Below are 25,850 nucleotides of genomic sequence, written 5' to 3'. Positions count from 1 at the left end.
ACAGGTTGCCCACCCTAACTTAGAGAGAGATGGAAACCAGCTGACTGCATCCACAGTGAAACTACTATCTTAATCATTCAAGTGACTCCAAAGTCATTGTAATATGGGTGTCCTGCAGTAACGTCTGAAACAGGTCTAAGAGCAACAGTTTTCACGTTACTTGTTACAGAAGAATTTGCATGCATATGCACACACACAGAACCCTACATTTTACCCCTATAGCTTTTGCTGCTTGAAGAAAAACCACAGAGACTTTGTGAATTATACTTTGCATAATTCAAAATGGCTTCCAGGCACATCTAATCAAAGGTTTTGGTGTTGTTATTAAAGCAACACCCAAGAAGTAATTCTGTCCCACAGAAAATAATCCTCTGACAGTGCACTGAAGATCTGAATGAAAGTTTTAACACAGGATATATAAGGGATAGAGACTTTGTATTTGGGGAAGGGAAGGGAAGTTTCTGGCATTAACAGAGGGTATCCTACTTACAGCCATTTCACTCCACCCAAGTGAGATAAGACACTGAGGGTTACAGAACTCAAAGTAAAGAGTTTGGTACATTTCCAGATTAAGGTCAATTACAATGCCAGCTCTAATTCCCAATAAACTAGATGTTCCACCATCACCACCTTTTCCTTTCAAGAAAGCAATGCACTACTGGACTCTCAAGGAGAAGTTTCAAAGAAGGTTATAGGGCTCTCAAGAAGGCTGCCAACTTAGCTGGCAGAATCAGGGAGCCTGCAACTGCTCCCCCCATCACATCTGATACAATCAGGCTCCTCCAAACCAGGTTGAAGGTTTGAAAGAGATGCTGAGTAACAACTTAGATAAATTAAGATCTCACAAGTATAGATATTGAGCCCTAGAATATAAGATTACATATAAACAAGAGATTCATATATATATATATATATATAGAGAGAGAGAGAGAGAGAGAGAGAGAGATATTACTGAACTTAATATCACTGGTTTGTTATTTCTACCCAGACTTCACTTGTACTTTCTTGTTTGAAAATTTGAAATTATGGTTTCTGGCTATTCAGCAAATATCAATTTCCTCCCCTCAAACAACTGTGGTGTTTCAACTTTGGTGTTTCATTTGGAATCTGAACCAAAAATACCCTAGCGGCCCTTTTAACAGATTAAGCTATTGGGGAGGGGGCAGATTTCTTTCACAGCAGGGTGGAAAATGTCAGGCAGACTCATCCTACAGAACTGAATACTAGGAGCTTGGGTTGTGAAATTTGCAAGCACTCCCTGCCATCCTCAAAATGGATTGATTTCTTACTTTGTCAAATTCTATCAGGGCTCTTTTTTTAGAACAAGGATCTGGTATTAGATTGAAATAACCAGCCCTGCAAAACACACCTTATTTTCAGAAGCCCTGAAATATCATCTCCACATCTTAAGTAACCAAACAACAGCATAGGCCCTCACTACATTTGAGACCTATTTTTCCATATCCTTACCATGGAGGGGAATTTGCATTAAGATACCACTTGCTTTTTACTGCACCTCAGGCTTGAAGATGGCAGTTCCTCCATGCAGAAATCATTCCTTGTAGACCTCTGTCTTTGTCCTACCTTTCTTGACTGTAAACACCTAAAGATTTTTCTGTTGTCCAACTGATTTTAGAGAATTTGCTCTTTGTTCACTTTTGGATAGACTATATTCCTCTTACAAACACTCTGGGAAATGCAACAATTTCTATCCAATAGTGTGAAAGAGCTCCCAGAATACAAAACCACTCATCTGACCTGTTGGTTAGACAATATCCTCAGACAATATCAGTTTTCAAACATGTCTGTTTAGATCCAGGGTGATGTGTAGATCCAGAAACAAGCCTTAATGGAAAAGGTAATATGCATAAACTATAGTGCAATATCCTATCAGTGAAATTTACACTGACTGACCAACCAACCTTTATGCTTCAGTCTGGGCCCACCTGAACTAAGCCAATAATATACTACAGATATATACCAGGAAGATAGCTCATCCAATTTCTCCCTCTTGCCAGAACAACTCTCTGTGCACTTAACCCTAATTGGGGTTTGCACGAGAGGCTGCCTGTCTCTGGTGACACAGTTGTTCTACAGGCATTTAGAAAGCTGTCACTAAAATAGGAGCATCTCAGGACAGATTGCTTCCAGTTTTAGCCAAGCACAGCAGCTTTAACACGTACAGACCAGCAATGCTGGAGGCTGGAAAGGACGACAAGCACTATATAGGGAAGAGTAGGGCATGAAACACATTAGTGCTAATGTAATTGCAACATAGCACCTGATTGTTAAAATAAATAACTTGAATGCTCTGAAAGCAGGTTATTAATCCCATCAACAACAAGAAGTTCTTTTAGGAATAAGTTTGGTCTCTCAGCTTTGCCCTCCACAGTAGGAAAAATCCTCCCCTCAATGAAGCAATCCAGAAGAACAAAGCTTGCAGGTCTGGTAGCAGGCCATCTGAACATCTGTTGGGTTAGACAGATGACTCTCCAATCCAGCAAAGCTTCACAAAAGGACAGCCAGGTGCTTCTAAGAAGCCCACCAGCAGGGCAGGGAGGCAAGAGCCATCTCCCGCTTTTGTCCCTCAGCAATGGATGTCAATGGCATGTTGCCTCTGAATCAGGATCTTTCCATTCAGCTATCACACCCAGAAGCCACTAAGTGGAAAGCCACCACTAATTTGTACCCCTTTAAAGCTATCTAAGCCAACAGCCTTCAGTGCACTGAGGCAATCAAATAGGCTAATTAGGTGCTGTGTGAAGAAGTACTTTCTCTGGCCAGTCCTGAAATGACAGTAAGTCTGCAACTTACATGCATTTAACTTGTGTACATTCAGCTTTAGGCGCTTGGCAATTTTTTAAAAAAGAAAGGGGGCAGTCTAGGAAAAAAGACTTTGGCCATCCCACTCACCATTGATCCCGATGCGTTTGACTATACATAATTTTGGCCTTGGGTGTGATCCTCAGAATATAACCCCTATGTAAGTTGCGGGCTTACTGTACTCTTAATCAATTTATTTGGGTACCACAAATTCTGGAACTGAGAGATAGAGGGGAAAACCCTGCTTCCATCACACCATGGATCATTATATAAAACCTCAGCTGTCTCTCAAAGACAATTAAAGGAGACCAGAGCTTGGCAAACTTCTCTTTCAACTAAAAATTCCCCAGTATGTTAGCTTTCTCTCTGACTGCACCCAGAATTAACAACTAAAGCACAAAATGCAGTTGAATTCTATAGACAACATCCATCCATGCAAGCAGACAACCAATGGGAATGCAAGAAAGTCTGTCTAAAATCTGCTGATGTTCTAGAAAGAGAACAGGCCCATGTAGTGCCTTCACTAGAGGACCTCACTGATAATTCTTCAGTGGAAGCTGTATTTGATGCTGAACTTGTTCTTTGTGTAGGCTGGAGCAGGCAACCCGTGGACTTCACATTTTGCTGGATTACAGCTCCCATCAGCTCCAGCCAGCATGGATAATGGTCAGGGATTAAAGGAGCTGAAGCCCAACATAGACTGGAGGGCCACAGGTGCTCATCCCTGACCTAGACTGATGGATTACAAGAAAGAAACCTGACTACATTCTCACCATGATACTGAAGGCTCAGAAAGAACAGGAAAATAAACCATAGGGTTTTTTGGGGGGGCGGGGCTTTAGTAGATAGGAAAATAACTACCATGCTCTACATAGCTCTCTAGTCTCTGGTCAGTACCTCCACAGCTTAGCCCCAAATCAAAATGAAGAGTAAATTTGTGCACACGTGATTATATAATGTCATCTGCATACTTTCTCTTGGTATGGAGGCTGATCCTAGGGACAAATTACACATTTCTCTTAAAGATCAGCAACTTCACATTTAAAAATTCTTGAGTGAGTGCCATCTGGACTTTTTCATATCTGATTCCTTGGACCTGATTCTTGACACCTCAGTTCCTCAGACTCGCTTCCTGAGAAAGTTCAGGCACATGAATTTTCCCTGTATCTTCCACAGTGAAGATGCAAAGAATTCACTCAGCTTCAGTGCTGTCTCCTTTAGCATACCTGTCATCCAAATGTCCAACTGCCTCTCTCTCTGCTTGCTTCTAATGCATCTGAAGAACTTTTTAGTTGTTGGTCTTTATGTTTTCAGGCAGCAATGTGCTCCTCACTTTTTTCACATCCCTTACTGTCTGCCTGCCCTTTATTTGCCAAAGTTTATGTTCCTTTTGGTTCTCCTCATTTGGATAAGACTTCTATTTTTTAGATGAAAGCCTTCCTTGACTCTGCTACCATATTCTTGGCCCTGGTGTTCCCTTTCCTGCTCTGCAGTATATTTCTAGCTGAGCTTCTATTTTTGCAGTTTTGAATAACCGCTAAGCATTTAAGAGAACATTGACTTTGCATTTCAACTTCCTTTTTACCAATCCCCTAATTTTTGGGAACTTTCCCCTTTTGAAGTCAAATGTGACTGTGTTGGACTTTTTTGGCAATTGTCTACAAATGGCTAAATTTGACAGTGCCATGGTTTCTGTTCTCCATTAGTTCTCACATCACATTGGGCACTACTTAAGATTGAGTCCAGAGTTACCTCCCCTCTGGTCAGCTCCATGACCAACTCTTCTAGGGCTCAGTCATTCAGGATACCTATAAATGTTACCTCTTTGTCATGACTAAAATGTGCATGTACCCAGTCTATGTGGGAATAATTGAAGTCACTTCCTCCTCTGGATACCTCTTTGGTATCATTCTCCATCCCAAGATCACTTTGAACATTTTAGAAGATCCCCAGCACTAAATTATTTTGGCGGCTTGGTATTGCCACCCACAGCAATTCTGTTGAGATGGGTGTCCCTTCTGAGATTTTTAGTTAGTGGGATTCTACAACCTCTTTGACATACGCAGCAACAACTCATCCAGTATGCCCTTCCGAATGAGATTATATCCAGAGATAATTTTGTTTCACTGGTTCTCTCTGTTCCGCTAGGATTCCATGATGCCCACTGTACCTTTGCTCTCCTTAAAACCAGGCACTCCAACTCATGTATCTTGGCTCTGAGGCTTCTAGCATCAGCATATAAACACTTATACAGGGCCTTCTTCTCCAAAGGTCTTTGGCACGTGAGTTTTATCCTATGGCATTTTGGCCTCTTTGGACTGCTGTCATATGCCCATGCATTTTCAATGTCTAGTCCTACCCTCCCTATTTGGACAATTAAAACATTTTCATTATAATTCCTTAGACATCATTTATCCTGAATCAAATGTTCCTCAGCTGCTGCTTGCTTTTCTCTAGCAACCAGTTTAATCATTAAGACACTTCACTGTGAGCTCAAGAATCCCTAAAATGAATATTAACTGAGATTCTCCCCCTCCCCACTCAATCTTGTATATTCACATAGCAATATATTCACCTGCTTAGAGAACTGCAGTGGGGCTGACAGTCTGCTTTAGTGTATATAGAGCAATAACCTTGAACTTTTGCTCCCAATCTGAACCATGAGAAATGGGAGTAAGTCTTTATCAGTCCTTCCTTTCCAGCTGGGACAAAGAGATAGCAGTAAAGGAAAAAACTGGATGTAGATACATGAATTGTTCACAGCACTAGTTGTAATCTACCAGTATTGACATAAACAAATGAGATCATGTTGGTTTTGTTTCACCCAAGAAATCATCCTGCTGATTGCACATTAAAGAAGAGCAGACAGTGGCTCAGTTTGTAAACCCAAAACAAAATAAAGCTGGTCCAGAAGTTTGTTTGCCTACCTAAACTGTGCCCATTCTTTGTGTAGAAGCAGGTATTGTTGATGAGGTTTACACAGCAGCCAATCACATCTCCAGTAGTGAATGTGGGGCCATAAGGCTGTCCTGTCCCTGAAGAGCAGAAGGAGTGTCCATCATCACCATGGTAGCCATAGGAATGTTTATCCCAACCTAGAGAAGACAACATCAGACAGCAAGTTTAAACGATGGCTGAGCCTGACAATAGGAACAAAAAGAACCATATTATAGGATACATAAACAGGGAAGAGGCAGAGATATATCCTCATACAAAGCAGGAGTAAAGAGATATGTAGTTAACATTTGAGAGCATTAATGAAAAGAAGAGTTGTTAAAATACAAGGTGGCAACTTCTAAGCTCTCATATATCAGACACAAATAAGCTCTGGAGGAGAAGTCAGAAAAAATGGTGACTGGTAACCCTTACACCATCAGGCTCTGTAGCAGAAATCCAATTCTGATGAGCAGACTGATTTGAGTGTCTCAGTTCTGATGGATGTAACCAGTGTTTGAAATTACGTGCTGTACTGCACACAGAGCTGACTCAGTGCTGATACAACTAGACTATCAGGTTTTTATTTTCAACATTAATATACTAATAACATCAAAATTCATTCCATCTTGTTCAGTTTGTTTCTCTGCACAGTTTGGATAATACATACACACACACACACACACACACACACACACGTGTATGTGCATGTGCATGGTATGTGTGTGTATACATACACTCTCACCCACTCCTCCATTCATTCTTAAGAGTCAATTACTATTAATTTTGCTTTCCTACACAACGGATTATTGTGACTTTTTGTGGGACTGCTAACTTGTTCTCATGTACATTTCCAATTGGTCTTCCTTTTCCTCTTAACTTATGGACTTGTTGGCAGCACACACTTTCTGCTATATCTTGAGTGCATTTTCTTCCCTTTAGCAAAGGATGCTGTAACTGTGGAGGACAGCAGACTAGGCACATATGCTGTGCCTGAGAGATAAGAGCACCCAGGCAGCACCAAATGTCCTCAAATGACCCCGTCTTAGGTAAGTATGCCCAACTGTTGGCAGATAGAACAGACAGGAGCTCATCTACAAGCCTCAAGACTCTTCTGCTGAATTACAGGGGTCCTACATTATTCATTTGAGCTGTCCCTGCCCCCACTACTGTCCATAGTTGTAATTCATGGCTTAACTGATTCTTCTGATTTTGATCCAGAGCCCACAAGAAATGAGACATGTAGTACACTCCTGAAAGTCAATAAGGCAGCTGGATTTCCAGGGATAAGGTTGGAAATGGCTGTACAATCCACTGTGCTACATTCTGTGACAAATCTGAAGGTGACGTGGAAGCAGCAGCTACTGCAGAATGTGTGGCTAGCCTCTTAAGTGGAAGCATAGAGGGCCCATATAATTCCAGTTCTAAAAGAACTGTGCTGGTTGCCAACATACTTCCCAGTCTGATTTCAAGGTGTCAGTAATGGTTCCAGAAATTTCCAATATCTTATTTAGAAACTTACCCCAATAACTGCAAATTTCAGCCACTGAGAATTCTACTGTAATTTTGGGAAGTGGATTGTCAGTTTGTTCTCTATATGTTCGGGTGCCTCTCAAGATATCATCGCCAAATGCAGCACGAGGGGTCCTGAGGTGGGGGGGGGGGTCTATTCAATGTTTAGGTGCCAGGCACCATTTTGAATTGAGGGCCAAACTGTGACTATGGTATGCAACTGGGCCCTTTCTGGTATAGGTTTGCCTGCCTCTTGAGATATCTGTCAGTACGACTGGGCTCAACAACTTCTTCTGCCCCGACTGGGCTAGGTGACTGGAGCACTTCCCGAGACCTTCCACTCCTGGAAAGCAGGTCTAAGTGCACTGGACCCACAACTGTCCATTGTGAGCACCAAACTCAGCAGAGTATGAACAACACGGAAGAAAGCTGTGAAACCTAACTTCTTTATTTTCTAATAGCTACTGCAAACTAAACTAAAGAGCTACTGGCTTGCATGAGTGTTACAGCTCTCACTCAGCCATCTAATCTCTACATAGATAACACACAGACCCCCACAGAGTCAGGCAGGAGTGGAAGAAGCGAAGAGCAGTTTCCGCCCCCTCCTTTCTGAAAACATGAGATCAGGAGATTCTTGCAATGGGAGGGGTGAAAATCATCACCAAACTAGGCCAGAGGGTTCTCAGAGTAAGGGTGGCAGACTGTGTAAGCATTGGGCACCATTTTGAATCAAGATGGTGGATCAAAATATGACTTTGGCATGACTTTGCCCATTTCTTGGCATTATGTTTGGTCTTCTCTCAAGAGATCGTCACCAAATTCAGTACAATGTTTCCCAAGGTGGGGGCAATGGGCTGCAATGATGCCAGGTACCAATTTGAATAAAGATGGTGGACCAATATGTCATTGACATGATTGGTCCAAACTCACCAAAAACACTATCCATTTAAAAATCACAATATTTTTTTGTTTCTAAAAATTCCCAGGCAGTGCAAACATTATATGGTGACATGGGAAAGGGCCTTCTCTGCTGTGCTGCCCCATTTATGGAATACCCTCCTCTCTGAAGTCTAATGAGCACCAACACTGGCCTTGTCTCAGCACCAATGCCTGGTTGTTTGCTCAGGAATTAGGGCTTTCTTGATTGCAGTTACCGGTAAGTATTTTGATCTGCTCAGTGTTCTTATGTTTTTCACTTGTCAGTTATGGTTTTATTCGACTATTTATACAGAGATTTTTTCAATGAAATACACCCCATCCTCAGATCAACTAATATACAGGTTAGAAATAGCTAATAACTAAAGTAAACATAGATCTGAGAAAGACGCACTCACAATAAATAAATAAATAAACCAAGTCAAGGAGGGGTGGGGTGGGGAAAGGAAGGTAAAGCAATTCTTGCAGTAATGACCAGGAATACTTCTAGTAATCCAATTTACCTGCTATCTTGAGGAGAGGCATATTATGTCAAGAAAGTCTTGCATTAAAGTCTGAGTGCCAGCCCCCGCTAGTATACCTTTTTCTTCCTATTTTCTTGTCACATTACTGTGGAGATAGAGGGCACTTGAGAAAGGTCTATAAACTCAGTAGGTCAAGGAGCACTGCCAACTGTTCTGGTGTTGTTTCAAAGACACACTTTTGTTTACTGCCACGGAAGGACTAATCGGTGGCAACTTCCAATGCAGCACATACAAAAAGCAAACATGAGATTCTTCTTACAAAACCATTTTTACAGATCAGGTAAGGCTCTTGCGAAGCATCAGGTAAAGGGCTCTGCAAGCTCCTTTGTGAATTAAAAAATTATCAATTTTTAAAAGAAGCATTTTTCTTTCCAAAAGACAGCACCTCACCTATCCAGTTTGGCCTGCTGGGGTCAGAGAGCTAAAGCTCTATTCTGACAGGCTGAGAAGTTTCCATTGTCCTTCTTTAAACATATAGCAGTAAATAACCTACAAATAAGTGAATGTGGTGAGGGCAGCTCAACTGATTAGTACTAGTGTTAAATATTGTTTGTTTTCACCCTTTAGCAAGGGTTAAGTCAGTATCCAAGTACAATTCTGGGAATAGCACTCTTGGGTAGCAAATGGATGAACCCCAAAATCGGAAGCACATTTTGCTATTGAGTGAATATAACAGCCAAAACAGGAAGAAGCATTTCATGCTTAGTGTGAACAACATAATCAACAGTGTTCAGCACAAAGAAGGAAGAAGTCTAAGATATAAGGGTGGTGTTCACACATAGGCCTCTCTCTCCTGTCAATTTCTTAACTATGGCCATGATATTGGGAGCATGCTATGGAATGCATGCTTTCTCCCCCAGCCCTCTTTAGCTTAAATTTCTCAATTACTTCACAACCTTAATGTCTTAATTTCTAACAGCCTTAATTATTAGATCCCATTTTACCCAAAGTTGGCGAATAAGCTCCAAGTCTTGACTTCAAATTCTAATTAAAAAGGAAAGTGGGGTGATCCCATGGCCCCATTCTAATCTCTTAATCATTATTGAGAAATTATATTCGTACTGGGCTGTAGATCTTGCAGGAAAACACAGTTACCTATCAGCCTTTATCCAGAGTTGAGAACTGCATATATGCAGAGCTAGCATCTCTGTATAGGAACAGCACTAACATTGCAAGGTTGTTGTTTTTTGTTCTCTTGACACGTGGTGTGTGGAAAATGAAGCTCTGATTGAGATGAAGGGCTGACTGTAAGCCACCTTTGGTGCCTTCAGCACTATTTGATTCCAGCTGCCTGCCAAGAGCCAGGAATAAGCACCTGCATCTTGCAGGAAAGCTGAAGAATCCTCCTTGAAAGCCCATCTTTCAGCAGCTGCGGAGAAGGCCTCTTTGTTTTAATAGAAAGGCCTTGTAGTCGACAAAACTAGCTCTTGTGTAGCTTCCAGCAGATTTATGTTCAGCCACATGCTGCAGACACATTTCTCTTTCTTTTAACATAAACCACAGAGATTCCAGTCAAGGAGGCATTGAAGCATCATGTTACACAAACCACAGTCCAGTCATCATGGACTAAATATACTTTGCTACTCCACAAGCACTCATGGGCTGGCAGAGGAGTGGGATCCCACTCCCGAGAGGAAAGCTACCAAAATAACCCACTGCATGTTCAGGACAAAGAGTCCTGGCAACTCAGAGCCAAAAAAGCACGAGGATATTGCCCTATGCTCCCAGAGCAACAGATTGCCTCCTGAGTTTCTTTTGAGAAATGAAAGTGAAGCCACTAGGTCCAGACTGGATTATTTGTAGTTGAATATATGTAATGCAGGGGTAGCCAGTGTGCTGCCCTCCAGATGTTGAACGCCAACTCAGATCAGCCCCAGCCAAAATGGCCAATTGTCAGGAACAAAGGGGCTGGGAGCCTAACAACATCTGGGTGGCATTGTGTTGGTTGCCCTGATGTAATGCATATTGTGGAATTTCACACACAATACGGGGTCTCAATGCTTCCATTTCAAAAGCGGCAGGTTCTGGAGTAGTACTATACTCCATGTCACGTTGGACCTGCTGACATGAGGTTTACAAAAGGAAGTGTAAACACCACTTTGCAATCTCATGGCCAGCATCACCAGGCGCTTGGGCACATGGCATGTAGAGCTTCCTTTTCTAAGTACTTTTTAATTAACTGCCAGACTATCCCAAACGCTGTCAACACCTTTATCTAGAATGACTCAAGAGTATATACCAAACTCCTCCACCTGAAAACAACTTCTTCCTTATTAAGTCAGAATCAAAAAGGAACAGAGTGACCTACTTCATTCTTAGAGCCACAAACTTGTAATCATCTAATTTAAGAATGATGTTTGCAACAATCTGATGTTTGCAACAATAGTTTCTGGAGTGAACACCCATATGACAAATGAGGAGTGGAATCACCAGTATTTTCCAGGACTTCTTAGTCATCACACCCTTCTGAAAGTGCACTTGAATTCCCCAGCCACTAGGGCACTCTGGAGTCTGAGCTGCTCCCATCTGCATGATAAGCACCAGGAAAGTAGACAATAGGAAACAGGACTGGATGAATGAAACTGCAGTAAAAGCTTTGGAGACAAACCAAAGAGCCAGACACGCACACCTGCAAAGCCTCCCTCACAATGGGTACAGCTGCTGCTTTACGTCAGTAACAAATGAGGTTAAGAGAGGAATGTCCTTCAACCAGGTAGTTTCTATTCTGGAAAGAAAAGAAGTGGAAGTACAAAAATAGTATAACGAAGGGCTTGAAATTGCCAACCACAGCTACCTAAAATCAATATACTTCTGTGAATACCATCACTAATGTAGGTAAGAAAGCAGAAGCAAGAGGAAGAAAGTATCACCAGGCTTGGGGGAACCCGCAAATTTGTATAAGCACAAAAAAGTCCTAAATGGGGGGGGGACCCAAAGATCCCAGTGCGTGCTCAGTAACCACAGAATGCTGACTATCTGTTGGAGGGAAAGAAAAGTCATTGCCGAACAGGAGCTCTCTGCACTACAACATTCTGCTTTATAATAAGTGGCACAAATGGATTCTGCGACAAAATTCAGAAACCAACAGACACCTTACCAACATACCACACTTTAGAACAAGGTTTTGCATTACATAAAGTTCATTAAAAAATGAATACAGAATAAGACTTTTGCCACCCCACTAGATTCTCAATGGCTGAAATCTGAATGAGATTTCTGAATGAGAAACATTGGAAATGTCTAGAACAAAGCATCTCAACAGAGCAGCACAAAAGCACACACTACCAATTGCCCTGTTTTTACATTAAAAGTAATTATGAACATGCTGACTATGAAGTCCCATTAATAGAGTTCCATAAATACAGTCATGTCTTCCTGGCAACTATCTGCCCAGTCGCTGAGTGATGTGATACATCCCTTCCTCCCTTCCCCTCAAGGTTCTCTCTGCATAACAACAAGGGAGGGAGACTTATCTTACTTGGGAGAGAAAACCCACTCTTGCCTAACTCCTTTGGTATGTGCAAGGGTCTTGGGGGAGGGGAAGTCAGCCTCTCACTTTTGCACTGGACCTCGCAGATCCTAGGATCTAGGAAGAATCCTTCCAACTACTTTTGAGTACCTTCAAAGCACTATGGCAAAGGTTAACTTACCCGTCTATGCCAAGTCTGTTAGAGCTCCAAGTAATTCTACAAGTCCAGAGTGGCATGTGGAACAACTGTTCTTCCTTCTGAATTGTTCCTTCTGCTCTAAGTATGTTCAAGATAGAGTCATCATCTCTCACAAATTTTGCAAATTAACATTCAACACCTGCTGTTTCTAGCAACCCACTGTCAAAATGTTTTTACTAGAAAAGTCTGGCCACAGGCCAGCCCTTTGGCCATATGAATGGACTCTCTATGGGAAGCTGCAGCCCGGCGCATTTTTAGTAGCCAGTGACAAAGGTGTTAAATGGCAAACACAGCCCCAAAGACCTGCATTTAGAACAAATCACATGAGCACTCTCTAATAATGTTTGCAGATCTCGCCTGACACTGTCATTTCCATGTGACCTTGCAATCAAGTTTAAATACTAAAGCATGTGCAGTTCCAGGCCAAGTAAGAAGCTGTTATTAAAGACCGATCATTAATTAGTACCACTGCAGGGTGTTGTTTTTAAAAGATGAACCATCTATCTGAAGAACAGATTCCAAAATAAACTCAAACACATGGAGATAAAAAGTTGAGCTTTGAATAAATGACAGTCAGGAGATACCAGGGCTTAATCCAGCTCCTAGTTTAACTCCTGATCCCAAGGATCCTACATCCCAATCCATTACCCACTTCTGACAAGCCAAGGGCTCTCTTGAGGGAAAAGCAACAGTAGGTTTTGGCAGAGCCTTGTCTGATTATGCATCTCAAACTAGAGCTAAGCAGAAAGCAGGAGCGAGGGAGTGGCACACATTTTCAACCTGTAAAGGAAGCTCCATTTTGCAGCAGTTTCCCACCACTTTGCAAAAGGATGCAAAACTGTCTGCGAGCAGGAGCATGAGGGGCCAAAATGAAAGTTAGTCCCACTGCCCAAACTCTAGCACTCCCTCACATGGGGACATGCATCTCCATCTGTGGAATGTGAAATGAGCTCTTCATTTCACTGAGAGGGAGTGTTGGCCTGTTTGCTTCAGACAAGTTCAAGAACAATTGCAAAAGATGCCCCTGACGAACTTGGTGGCGGCACTACCTTTGCTACTCAGATCAAGACAAAGAAAAATTATGAGTTTCAGCATGGTGACCATGTTAGTCTGTCACAGCAACCACAGCAAAGTGTCTTGTGTCATTTTAAAAACTAACATGTTTATTAGGACATAACCATTTGTGGAACAGAGTCCACTTCATCAGAAGCACGAAGTGTTATCCTGTGTTATAGGTATAAATGCACACGGTTGGAAGGGATCTGAAATACAGCAGTTCCAGCTGAGCTACAGTGCATACAAAGGGGAAAGCTTTAGTAAACCCTCTGTTGCTGTTCATAGTGGACAACAGAGGTTAAAAAGCTTACCGGAGGTACTGTGGCGCCTGAGGGTGTTGAGTCAGTACTCAGAGCCAGTGGCTCTTCCAATCTTGATCAATACCTTTGTTATAAAATGACTGCAAACTAGGGCTGTACTCTCATCATCATCACAAGATTAGCTGGTGTTACTGAGTAACTCATGCACAATGCAAGTCCTTCTGTGCTAACTGATATAGGATTTGAGGACTGAATATCCTAAGACTTTATTCAAACTTGTTAATGATCACTAAGATCACCTGAGTGAGCAATCCTTACAATGCCAAGGATAAACCAAGTCCATTATAGTTAGTGTCTGCACTGGAACTATGCCACTAAATTACCACCATTTGGGGTCAAATAATATCACCAGGACTGGGAGGAGCCCAGGCAGCATCTAGCCAGCTTAGCACAACAAGGGAGGCACTTCCAGAACACACGTCAATACCTAGACTGACCCACAACACCCTAACTGATGCCAGTCAACAAGCATGCATTAGGCATACCACACCAAAGTGAGGGACTGGGAAATGTGGGTGATGGTGGTGTGTGGCAGAAATAGCATTTCTCAAAGGGCTGAATTCTGTTTTGAGACAATGAGTTAGTGACTCCCACTCTTAAAAAAAAGTAGCCGTGGGGACAGAACAAAATATTAAGTGATTTAAAATACGTTCGGAAGCACAGAAGAAATATATCTGCATGATGCAGAAGAGAACAGAAAGCTACAATGCCCATTTCTCCTACGCGCCATACCCATCTGACAGATCAAGTGACATTCTGTGGCACAAAGGAACTATGCTGCAATCAAAGATGTACTGCAACTCAGAATCCTATTATAGAAATGGAAATACTGGTGGACAGCTAAAGGTTTGTGGAAAGAAAAGCAAGGAAGCGTAAGATTCAAGGGTGTTGGAAGAGGTTTCCTAAGCTGTATGTGTTTAACAAATTTTAAGTAGTAAATTTGTAGCAAAGTTCCCTCCAAACAATGTTCTGCCTCCACAAGTAGTGGGCACATCCCCCTCTTAGAATTGTACAATTCCAGCGTAGTGGTTACTGGCACACAGGACAAGCACAAATAATTATTAACAGTGACTCACCAGGAAGTCTGTTCATGTTGACACCTTGGGCTGAGAGTCCTATCCCCATGTACCTTCAAGCAAACAAAAGTGTGTTAATACAGCAAAGAGAGAATGGCCAAGCAAAATCACACAATGCTGCTTTTCCTAACTGAAAGCACAGTTTAAGTTATCATTCAACAGAGGCTGTGATCAGATTCTTTCTGAAATCCTGCACAAAATGGCACAGCTGGCCAGGGCAGTAGTTCCTCATCAAACCTTCTTGATGTGCTCAGCAAACTACCTCCCTTTGCTGGAATATCAAAAAGTATATGCTTTTAAAATATACCGTAGTCATTGGTAACACATGTAAATTAATTTTGCTAGGAGGCCTATCCCAAAGGTAAGAATTGTACACAGAGATGCCTCTTAAATAGGGCTGCATCCCACCCCCCCCCCCAGGCAGAATTAGCATGCAGCAATCTGGGAACAGCAGCTTTGTAGAAGCACTGCATGCATGCCTCATCTCCAGCTGCACACAAGCTGCTTCCTTCTCCAGTGACTAAGCAGGGTGCATTGTCGAGCAGAGATAGGATGGTTGAATTATCTACTGCTGGCAGGAGTTCTTCCCCATCTTGGCCTCCCACAGTTCATGAAGCTTCTGATCTTTTTACATTGTAATCCTTGGCCTTACCATTTCACACAAAAGGAAACCTAATTGGTTGGGACAAGTAAAAAGAGGTTTACACATTCAAAGAACCTGCAGTATTTAACTGCCATTGTAAAGACAGGAGAAGTTAAGGTCCTTACTCCAAAACAGACAACAGAAGTTTGGAAGAGGGTCCATGTTCAAAATTCTAAGCCTAGATTTAATTACCTGATATGCACAGACCAACTACCCATACTGGATGGAGTGGTGGGGCTGCACTGCTCACCTGACCTCCCTACGTCTGAGTCACTGCTGCATACGTGACAGAACCAAGGGTAGCTTGCTATGAAATGTTTGCAAAGCATTATGAGGACAAAATTGCTTGCGTCCACCAGGAACCTGACTCCAGTGTTACAGCAGATGACTCTTGAGAGGTGTCTAGAGCACTGTCTAGTCTAGCTCTAATTAAAGATAAGTCCATCAGTTATTTTTTATTCATTTATTAGATTTCTCTTTTTCCTCACAAAGGAGCCCTGGGCAGTAATATTATTCATAGGATATTGAAGCTGGAAGGAATTGATCACATGCCCCCATAACTCAGACTCTAGTCCAGTTTTTATCCAAAATCCTTAAAAGGATTTATTCATTTTATTTTTACTTAGAAGTGTTTTAAGCTGGCTCTTGACTGCAAAGCAACTCACAACATGGTACAATAAAAATAAAAAGCTACAGTATCAACTGTAATGCCATAAAACAAGGGCAGAGAGAACCTTAGCAAGGACACACACAGAACAAAACCAGTACAACCATCTCAGCACCTGGCCCAAGCATTAATAACCTGTAACCATAAAGGCCCTTGTCAGGAGACAACTCTTCACCTCTAAACAAGATCTAGTAAGATTCAACATCAGCTTTAGCTCAGCAGGAAAGACATTACATAGATGGAGCACCACCACAAAGAAGGCTCTTTCCCAAGCTGCCACATAACTGATCTCAACTGGAGTAAATCCAACCAATGATCTTAGCATGAAGAGTGGAGACAGGCTGATGCAGAAAGAGATGCTTCTTCAAGCATTTTGGTCTCATTTTGTATAAGCTTTTATGAGTCATTGCTAGCAGTGCATTAAATTTGGGTTATCAGCATACTGGCAGCCAGTGCAGCTCTTTCAAGGCCACAGCTACATAATCTCAGTTGGCTGAACCACTCAGCAGTCTACCCACTTTTAGTTACCATATTTCAGTATTTCTAACTACATACTCTTAAAGTTGCTAACTTTTTGCTCATGTTTTCTCCTCCTTGCTACTGTGCTCATATGCTACCAAAACAACCTAGCCTCCATGCTACAGCTCTTCAGATCTTGGAGGGATTGTTTTGCCAGCCTTGCATTAATGTGAAGAAGTGCTCCTTACCACAAGAGCTGATTACAGTGGACCCTCCGGATAAGAACTTAATTCGTTCCGGTGGTCCATACGCACCCCGAAAAATCTGCATCTAGAAGTGCCGCTTCTGCGCACGCATGTGGCTTGATAGAGAGCTTCTGTGCATGCAGCGAAACCCAGAAATATACACTTCTGGGTTTGCCGCGTTCGCAACCCGAAAGTTACGTTACCCAAAGGTAACGTAACCCAAGGGTCCACTGTATTAATACCACTAAGTCCATTGTAAAGATTCCTACTTTTATACAGCAGAACATCTTTAGTAGATCTTATTCTTGACAATATGGAGAGAAACTCCTCTCCCCCCAATTATTTCACTATTAATCAGTTTTCAAACAATATGATATTTTCAGGAAGAAAGGGGTTCTCTTGAACTTCATCAGTAACTGTTTTTCCTGTTTTTGTTTTTAATTTCAGGGAGCTGAGTAATTGTACAGAAAAAGAAAGAAAAATCCTCTGAAATGTTTCTCTGTTATCTGTTTTCTTCCTGTGGCATTTACTTATGTTTTTAAATTGCATTTATGCTTTAAGCTTGTATGTTTTGTGATTAACTGCTCTGCAGGCACACAGAGGAAAAGCAAGTGCCCCATTTAAAAGTATACCAATCCTTGGTGACCTGGTTCTCAGTCTCAAATTCTTAAACATAGAAAAACTGTTCTTAAGCACCAGAAGTTATGACTTTCACAAAGTCAATGGGGAAGGCAAAGCAAAATGGCTCCCATAAGAAGATTCAGGCAACTCTACAAGTAGAAGTACTCTTTCATACCAGTCCAGATTACTGGTAGGTTGCTAAAGGTTTGGGTGCCAAAGTAGAAAAACTGTTGCTCTCAAAAATTAAAATGCCCTCCAGTGGGCAGCTGGCACTGACCTCTGTTTGCTTCAGGGGGACTGGACACATTCCAACCCCATTATGAACAATAGCTGGAGCATAGGTTTTTTTAAGTGTATGTAACTCATATGAAAGAATCCATGTACTTTATAAACATTGCATGCCAGGGATGAAATACTAGTTGTGACAGTCATACAGTTCATGCTGTTTATTGTATTAATAGCTCATACCCATTCTAAAGAAGAGCCACTCTCACAGCCAAGCATAAACACCCAATTTAGCAGAAAACTATTTACGGGTACAACCAGGGTACAGAATTCCAAACCAAGCAAACAATCCAACAATACCATCATGCCATGCCGTATCACTACAGCTATATATGCACATGCAGGTATGTATTATCAGGACACCACACTTGCAAGAATACTATGAGCTAGGATAGCTGTTATCCATTTTGCAGATGGAATGAGGCAGAAAGACTGATATGCTCCATTGAGATGTCATGACTGAACATATATAGATTCCCATGTCCAAACACACTACCGTGTCGAAATGTCGATGCTGCCAAATTGCAGTATTCCAGGGAAAATATAACAATAACAACTTTATTATTTATATGTCGCCCTTCCAACTGGGCTGTTACAACTACTCTGGGAAGCTCCCAACAAAATATTAAAAACATGAGATCGCTGGTCTTTGTATGACTGTACAATAATTATACAAACCTACTTACAGTACAAAGCAATTGTACAGCACTCTTTGCATCACCATTATTTCAAACACAAAACTTCACCCAACCCAGCATCACCAGCTGAGTAGCATAAGCATCAATGCCACAGTTAACAGCACAAAAAGCACTGTGCCATTTTTACCAACAGTTACTATGAAATCCATGGTGTTCTGTCATCAGAGTTGACACATTCACCACCAGCACAGCATACACTGGCTGGTATTAGCATGGTCAAATAGAAAAGTGCAAATACTTAAAATGGCTTGCCTACAGCTACAGATGCTGGATGAATTCAGCCTTTTGGAAGCCTACAGGAATAAGATGCAGACAGTCTAATCCCTTCATTGAGAGCTCTTACTGTACTGAGCTGCCTCTGCTCCTGAGGGCTCCCCCCCCCTTTTTATTATCTCTTCCTTACAATTCCTTTCAGCTACTGTTTGATGTCAATGTCCACTGGCTTTCTCTTGTCATTACAGCTAGCTGGCACTTGTACTGGCATGAACCCACTGCTCTGCAAGGAATGGTCTAGGCATAATCATCCACCACTTTAAAATTGAGAAGACAGTTTTTCAGCTATAAGAAGGCTAAGACCCTTAGTGGCTCTGCTTGTTACTGAAAAAGTGCCCCAAACCCTGGTACAGGAACTCCTTGTCTAAGTTAGCCCTTGGCACTATGCATTAAATCCTAACGGAAGGGTGTTTCATATCATTAAGCTACCCTGGAAATGCTTATACTGTAGTAGCTTATAGCTACTACTGTGACAGAAATGTACTACCAGAAGAACCACAACATGGGAGTGACTTCTCACTTTCCTGTGAAGAAAATCTGCTTCTGTTTCCAAAGGCATTCCACGTGTCTCCATTTTTAGTTATTTCTTCAGGGTCCTGATTATTCAAAACAATCTTGTCATTTAACAATTAAGATATCAGAAGTCCCTGATTCAAGACCCAGCTCAGTCATGAACCTGCAGGATGACCTTAGACAACTGACATTACATCTCAGTTTCCCACCTGTAATCTGAGGGTCACCCAGCAAGACTACCTTACAGGGCGGCTGTAAAGCTTACTGATATAATACTCAAAACTCTATCAATGTATTGCAGAAACACACTGTGCAAATAACAAGTATTATTAACTGCTACTGTCATGCTAACATCACCCCTCCTTTCATTATTCAGTTTTTACTATCTGAAATGTAATGGTATGCTAAAAGAACCCCCCCCCAAAAAAAAGTTCAAATTGAGCTTTTAACTCTTCCTTTTCCCAACCCACCTACCCCTTCCTTATAGAACTTTACACATCCCTTAAGAGTTCTTCCTCCCTCCCAAAGTCCTAACTCCAAGATACCCAAATCAAAATGGCAAGCTGACTAAAACAGTGAAAATGAGAAAGGATTCAGTAATGTGATAAATAATATATGTAAGAAAAAAAGGTGTGTGTCTGATTCTCTGTCAGCTGCCCCAGGTAAACAGAAGTCCTAAGCACCTCCTTAACCCTGTTGAGGCCAAAAAAAGCCTTGCAAAATATCTTCAAACATCTCCCTTTTCATATAGGCCACTTTCTCAATTACTGCAAGGGTCACAAAAAACCCAAGTGATTTATAATCTTATTCATTTGAGCTTTCATTTCTGCAAAATCAGCCTCTTGGTAGCCAGTATGACTCTTTTAAGAACTGAGCTATTTCATTCTCTCGTCATCCCCATACCATACTGGTTTGGAACTTTGGGTATTCTGTAATTAAGGACCAAACATATACAAACAAGACCTCTTTCCATAATGTCAATATCACTTTATTTCCATAAAGCATATACTATAGGTCAGGGACGTCCAACTCCCAAGAGATTGTGATCTACTCACAGAATGAAAAACTGGAAGTGATCTACCTATTTTTGGGGGAGGGAGGGAGGTCAAAATTGTCAACCTTTTTTTGGGGGGTGGGCAGCAACAAAAATAGATAAACAGTAAGTCATTCCACCAGCAGAAACTCCGTCTTCCGCTCTTGAAATTGTGTGCGGTAAAGGAAAGAGGGAGGGGGCAGGCCGAATGCTCCTTTTCACCCACGGACAAAAATGAGCCTGCGATCGCCTGCAATTGATTTCTAACAACCAGGGGTCGACCTGTCAATCGCAGTTGGACATCCCTGGTATAGGTCCATTCCCACAACACAACATGTCCAACAATTGTCTGAACAGACAAGCCTAGGGTACCAAAGTGAGCCACCACCGAATGCACTCCAAATAGCATATTTTTTGCTGGATTCACCTGAGCCTAAGATCCAAGAAGGAAGTCTTTGCTGCTGACAACACAGCCTGCAATTGCACTGGTTATATGGGAGAAGGGTTCATACATTCCATTAATGGAATGGGCTTCACACAGTCCCTAAGAAATGCATAGTGAATGTGTGAGCTTTTCTATAGATCTCAATAGTTCTTTTGGGGGGGACAACTGCTGTGTTAGATGTAGCCACAATGCTATGGCACAACTATATGAATTATCACACTGTACTAAGCAACTGTTTACCAACCCAGTTCTTCAAGTGAACCATTTTACTTTCATTTTTTATATACATGCTCTCCTCCCATGAGGTTGAATCAGCATGAACCAATATAATTTTGGAAACTAGCAGTGGCTAGAACAAACTTGGTACAGTTTTTAAGATATACTCTAAGATTCCAGCAGCTTCAGGGTTGACAATTCCCACCGGATTCACAATAGGCCACATTCAGGGAATGACTGTTTCCACCACCAGGCTCAGCCTCTCTCTGACTTGACAATGCAATCAATGTTTCTGTATTGCCAAGACCAACTGGTTACAGCTGGAAAAGTGCACAAACATCACATACCTGATATTTACTCAAGTTATCCTCAGAAGTTTGATTCTAGTCTGCATGGATCTGATCACTTTGAGTCAGTTGTTGTGAACAGAATACTTCCTGATAACACCACTGATAGCAAACTAATAAATTCTCACCTGCTGTAGAAACAGCATAGTAGCCCCTTTTTCTGAGCTCTAGTTAAAACAATCAACATCCAGTAACTGGATTTATGCTCAAGGTTTCAATTTAAAATTACTTTACAGGGTAATCCTCACATCACTATAGGCCACAGACCACTTCTGTGGCAATCATGGTCACTCTGGAAATTGTCTTTACCTACCAGTTAGTATCAGATACCAAATATTTACAATCATTCTGGGAACTGCATAACAAATTAAATTTGTTCCAACCAGAAGCGTTTACTACTTAAAAGCAATGCTGTAATAAAATCTGATTCAGATCCACTCACCAAATTGTGTAAGCCAATAGGCTGTATCCAGTTAAGTAACACTAAGAGTAGACCCATTGAAATAAGTGGATTTTAGTCATGATGAACTTTAATCCACTAATTTCTATGGATCTCCTCTGACTTAGCCAGAAACAACCCCATGTCTTGATACGTGTCTATCTACATAGATCTAGAGCTGCATCCACTGCTGGATAACATCTTCTAGAAACAGAATGTTGAAATAGATCTTCCAATTCAACCTCTGTTAATAGCAATTCACTCTACATTCTTTGAACTGCTGTCTCCAATCTTATGCAACATAAAATCTTACTATCAGTACACTTTATGCCAGATTATTTGATTAGGAAACTCCACAAGGAGCTGGGGGACAAAATACATGGGGCAAAAACTTATGAGATTTTGTCCAGCTCTTCTCTACCCCACTATTCTCCTCCCTGCATTAGGGAAGGAAGTAATAATATTCAGAGTAAATGTGATACTGAAAGCATTTTATGCTGCAGACATTAGTAAACTTTGCTCCTTGGCACAGGTAGTGTTTTCTGGTTAACTGAACAGGACCTAGCAGGCAGTAGAACCTACAAAAAAGTGCTTCAGAATTAAATGGCTTAGGCATTTCTCAGACAACGCCATGCTGCTATCATTTCTAGAACCTTGCAGAGATTTTTATTTGGACTTCAATGCATCAAATTCCTCCCAACTTTAAAAAGTGTTCAGCCACTCTGTTCAGCCAATATTTCTTCCTCAGTTTCTTTTGAAGGGAAATGACTTAGCTGCTTGGTAATGCTGCTTCAGTCTTCATGAAGTAGGCAAGATGCATCCTGAACTTAAAAATAGGAATGGCGTCTCTACATGCAGACCCACACAAAATATAGCCAAAATTAATGCCTGGTAATTGCACTTTCCGCAGGCCTGGAACCCAAAAGTACAAGTGGTTTTTATTTTAGTTCTCCAGTTTGAAGGATAAATAAGCATGACTAAATGGTAACAAAAATGAGTGTCTTCTGAACAAAAACAGACCATATATACCACAGGGGTTGTTTTACTGGATGTTTTTGAAGCTCTTGTGGAATGATGGCATCAAAAAAACCACCAAGGAAATTCTGTCCTAGGACACATTGCTCCACGCTCCATATTTGGTTAGCCAAGTGAAAATTAATTAATACACCCAGTTTGAACCCCAAAGAGACTGAAATTAGTTGCAGGTGAAATACTTCTCTAAGGCCTAGAAAACACACTTGGTGGTCCAGGATGAAGATATCTGCCTAACTTAGTTTCCAATATTTTTGGAAAGCAGACCTCTGCTTTCCCAAGTTCATCACCAGGCCTCCCACCCTTAGCTGCGTTGGAATCCCCAACTGTGCCTTTTCAACAGGACTCACAAACAAAGCATCATCCCATATCCACCACTCTTTGGACAAAGACAGTCTCAAGGAAGCAATGAGTAAGAGTCCCATTCTTACACAAGAAGCTATATGTCAGATTGCACCTTAGTAGAAGAGAAGAGTTTGGATTTGATATTCTGCTTTATCACTACCCGAAGGAGTCTCAAAGTGGCTAACATTCTCCTTTCCCTTCCTCCCCCATAACAAACACTCTGTGAGGTGAGTGGGGCTGAGAGACTTCAGAGAAGTGTGACTGGCCCAAGGTCACCCAACAGCTGCATGTGGAGGAGCGGAGACGCGAATCCAGTTCCCCAGATTACGAGACTACCGCTCTTAACCACTACACCACACTGGCTAGTACTTTGATTATAAATTTTGTACAATATAAGAGGATGCCTTGCCTAAATACCATACCAATGCCTCCATTAGCAGCTTCTTCTGGGCATAGCTAATAAGGTATAAATCACTGCTCCCCAAAGGATATTTGGTTACGAATCTTAACATTATCTATGTCCACTGGTCATCAATTGTCTATATGGAACCCTAAAAATGGAGCCTCTGGTAGAACTTATTTATTTATTTATATATATACCACCTTTATCTTCCAAGGAGCTCAATATGGTATACATGTTTCTCCTCTTCCCCATTTCATCCTCACAACAATCCTGTGAGGTAGGTTAGGCTAAGAGATGGTGACTGGTCCAAGGAGACCCACTGAGCTCCATGACTGAGAAGAGATTTGAACCCTGGTCTTAGCAATGCCCAGAGTAAACAGATACTTCAAGAGCAGCTGGTATCTGATTTCTCACTTCAGCAACTGAAACAATGACACAAAAAATTCTACTGTAGTACCAGAGGGAGGAAACAGTATTTAGAAGAGGGTTTTTTAGCCTCCACACCCATGTTGTGACACTGGATTTATAAAGATGTGTTGCCCACAGATATATCACCACACCCAACAAACAGTTGTAACCATTTGTCAAATGTAAGTCACCAAAGTCCACCTCCCATTGCGAAGCTCTTATTTCCTTTCTCTCCAAGTTATCAACTGTTCAATGTACAAACACAATTTCTGGCAAAGCAAATGAAGAAATATTTTCTAAGAAGAGTTCTACGTTTGGCCTTGGCCTCTTTTTTTCAGACCTTCATCTTTGAAAAAACCCTTTTTGTTCATTATTAAGAGTTCATTAACTCAAAGCTACTTGTTGTAAAGTATGTTTTGGGTTGCAAGTTGCTTTGGGTTGCCCTCAGCAAGATATAGTGACTAATAAATTTAAATAATAATAACATGCAAGAAAGAAGACAATAACACTCTCCCAGCATAATGTTTTCAAGTCTATGACCTATGTGGTATCACATGAAAAAAGATTTTCTGATGCTGCTTTAACAGATGAAAGCTGCCATTTTCCTATTGATCAGACATTACTGAACTGCAATTCCAACTATCCTGTAGATTTAATGGACCATCTATGCTCTCATTTTCCTCATGACCATAAAACTGCCTAGCATGTCACCCATATATTTTGTCTCGAGCAAATACAAAAAGAGAACTCTTATACACATTTTTAATACTACAAACAGAATAGCACTTTCTTCTGCTCCACTCAGCTATGTGGATTCTTCTCCTCCACATCCATTACAGTCACTGCCATATTGGATTTCAGTCCCAACACACTAACAAGCCACACTGGAATTTTAAGACGTCTGCTTGGTATAATTATCCATAACAGCCAGCAAAGGGAGCAGCATAATAAGCATGCCTCATCTAAGTCTATATTACTGGCTTGGCATTTGATGGCAGGAAGTCAAACCGGTTTTTTCCCCCTTGAACTGGAGTTGAACCTGAATCACAGCTGTATCCTCCCAACTGAACCTGAATCAAAACCAAAGACCTGGCTCAGTTCCCTATTTTAAAATTAAAACTAGTGCAACATCCTACATTTGGGGCTGCATAGACACATTAGGTTTTACCTACCTGAATCACACTCAGAGTAAACCCACTAAAAGTAATGGACCTAAATCAGTCATGTCCATTAAGTTCAGTGGATCTAAGTATGAGTTTGATATAATCCATATGGCTCCCCCCACTATACAAAGCATCCCTATCTAGTTGAAGTGTATGCAGTGAGATTCGTTCCAAACCCTCTAAGAAGAAAGACAAACTGTCCAAGAGGCATTAGAAGAACACACTTACCCATCTCTACCTTTACTGACTATCTTCACTTCAAAGTAATAAATACCACAGGCCGCAGGGATAGGATGGGTAGCCCTGACTGAAGCAGCATCCTTGTGATTTTTTCCATGTCCTGCAAAAAAACCCAACAACATATATAGGAAAGGGGGAAAGGGGTGAGGTTCCGGGCCCTTTTACTCCTCAGTGACAGCTGTCAGACTAGAACACAGACTTTAGAGGAGCCAGAATCATTCTGCACAGAAACCCTTAAGATAATGCTTGGTTGACAAAGCAGTGGGCCCCTGCACTGCACCACGGGGGGAAAGGACGAGGAAACAGCATGCATGGTTCTGTCTCTTCCTTTGTCAGTTCTCATGAAAAGACAAGAAGAAATATAGGCACTAGGGCCCTATTTGGGGGCAAACAGATCAGCGCTCCAAATTCCAGGGAAGGCACAAAGGAATGATTTTCTGCCATGATCATATAAACAATAATCTGGCTGTCTGCTGTTGGGAAAGGCTCGTGCCAACCCCACACAGCTATCAGGACAGGGAGGAAA

At 41.5% G+C, this 25,850-nt stretch overlaps 1 protein-coding gene across 2 annotated transcripts in view; it reads right to left on the bottom strand.

The window, feature by feature from the left end:
• The window catches only part of RANBP10 (RAN binding protein 10), a 50,154-nt gene that overhangs the window by 23,728 nt on the left and 576 nt on the right, over window positions 1-25,850 (bottom strand). For both annotated transcript variants that reach the window (XM_081202407.1, XM_081202408.1), the window contains exons 2-4: window positions 25,313-25,424; window positions 14,850-14,902; window positions 5,751-5,918 (exon numbers count right to left, since the gene is read on the bottom strand). In XM_081202407.1, coding sequence (XP_081058533.1) covers window positions 5,751-5,918; window positions 14,850-14,898 — 217 coding nt within the window. In that variant the 5' untranslated portion in view covers window positions 14,899-14,902; window positions 25,313-25,424. The remainder of the gene's footprint in view (window positions 1-5,750; window positions 5,919-14,849; window positions 14,903-25,312; window positions 25,425-25,850) is intronic.

Source organism: Podarcis bocagei (assembly GCF_964188305.1).
Source record: "Podarcis bocagei genome assembly, chromosome: 7".
NCBI lineage: Eukaryota > Metazoa > Chordata > Lepidosauria > Squamata > Lacertidae > Podarcis > Podarcis bocagei.
This window is presented reverse-complemented; position numbering and strand designations above follow the sequence as displayed.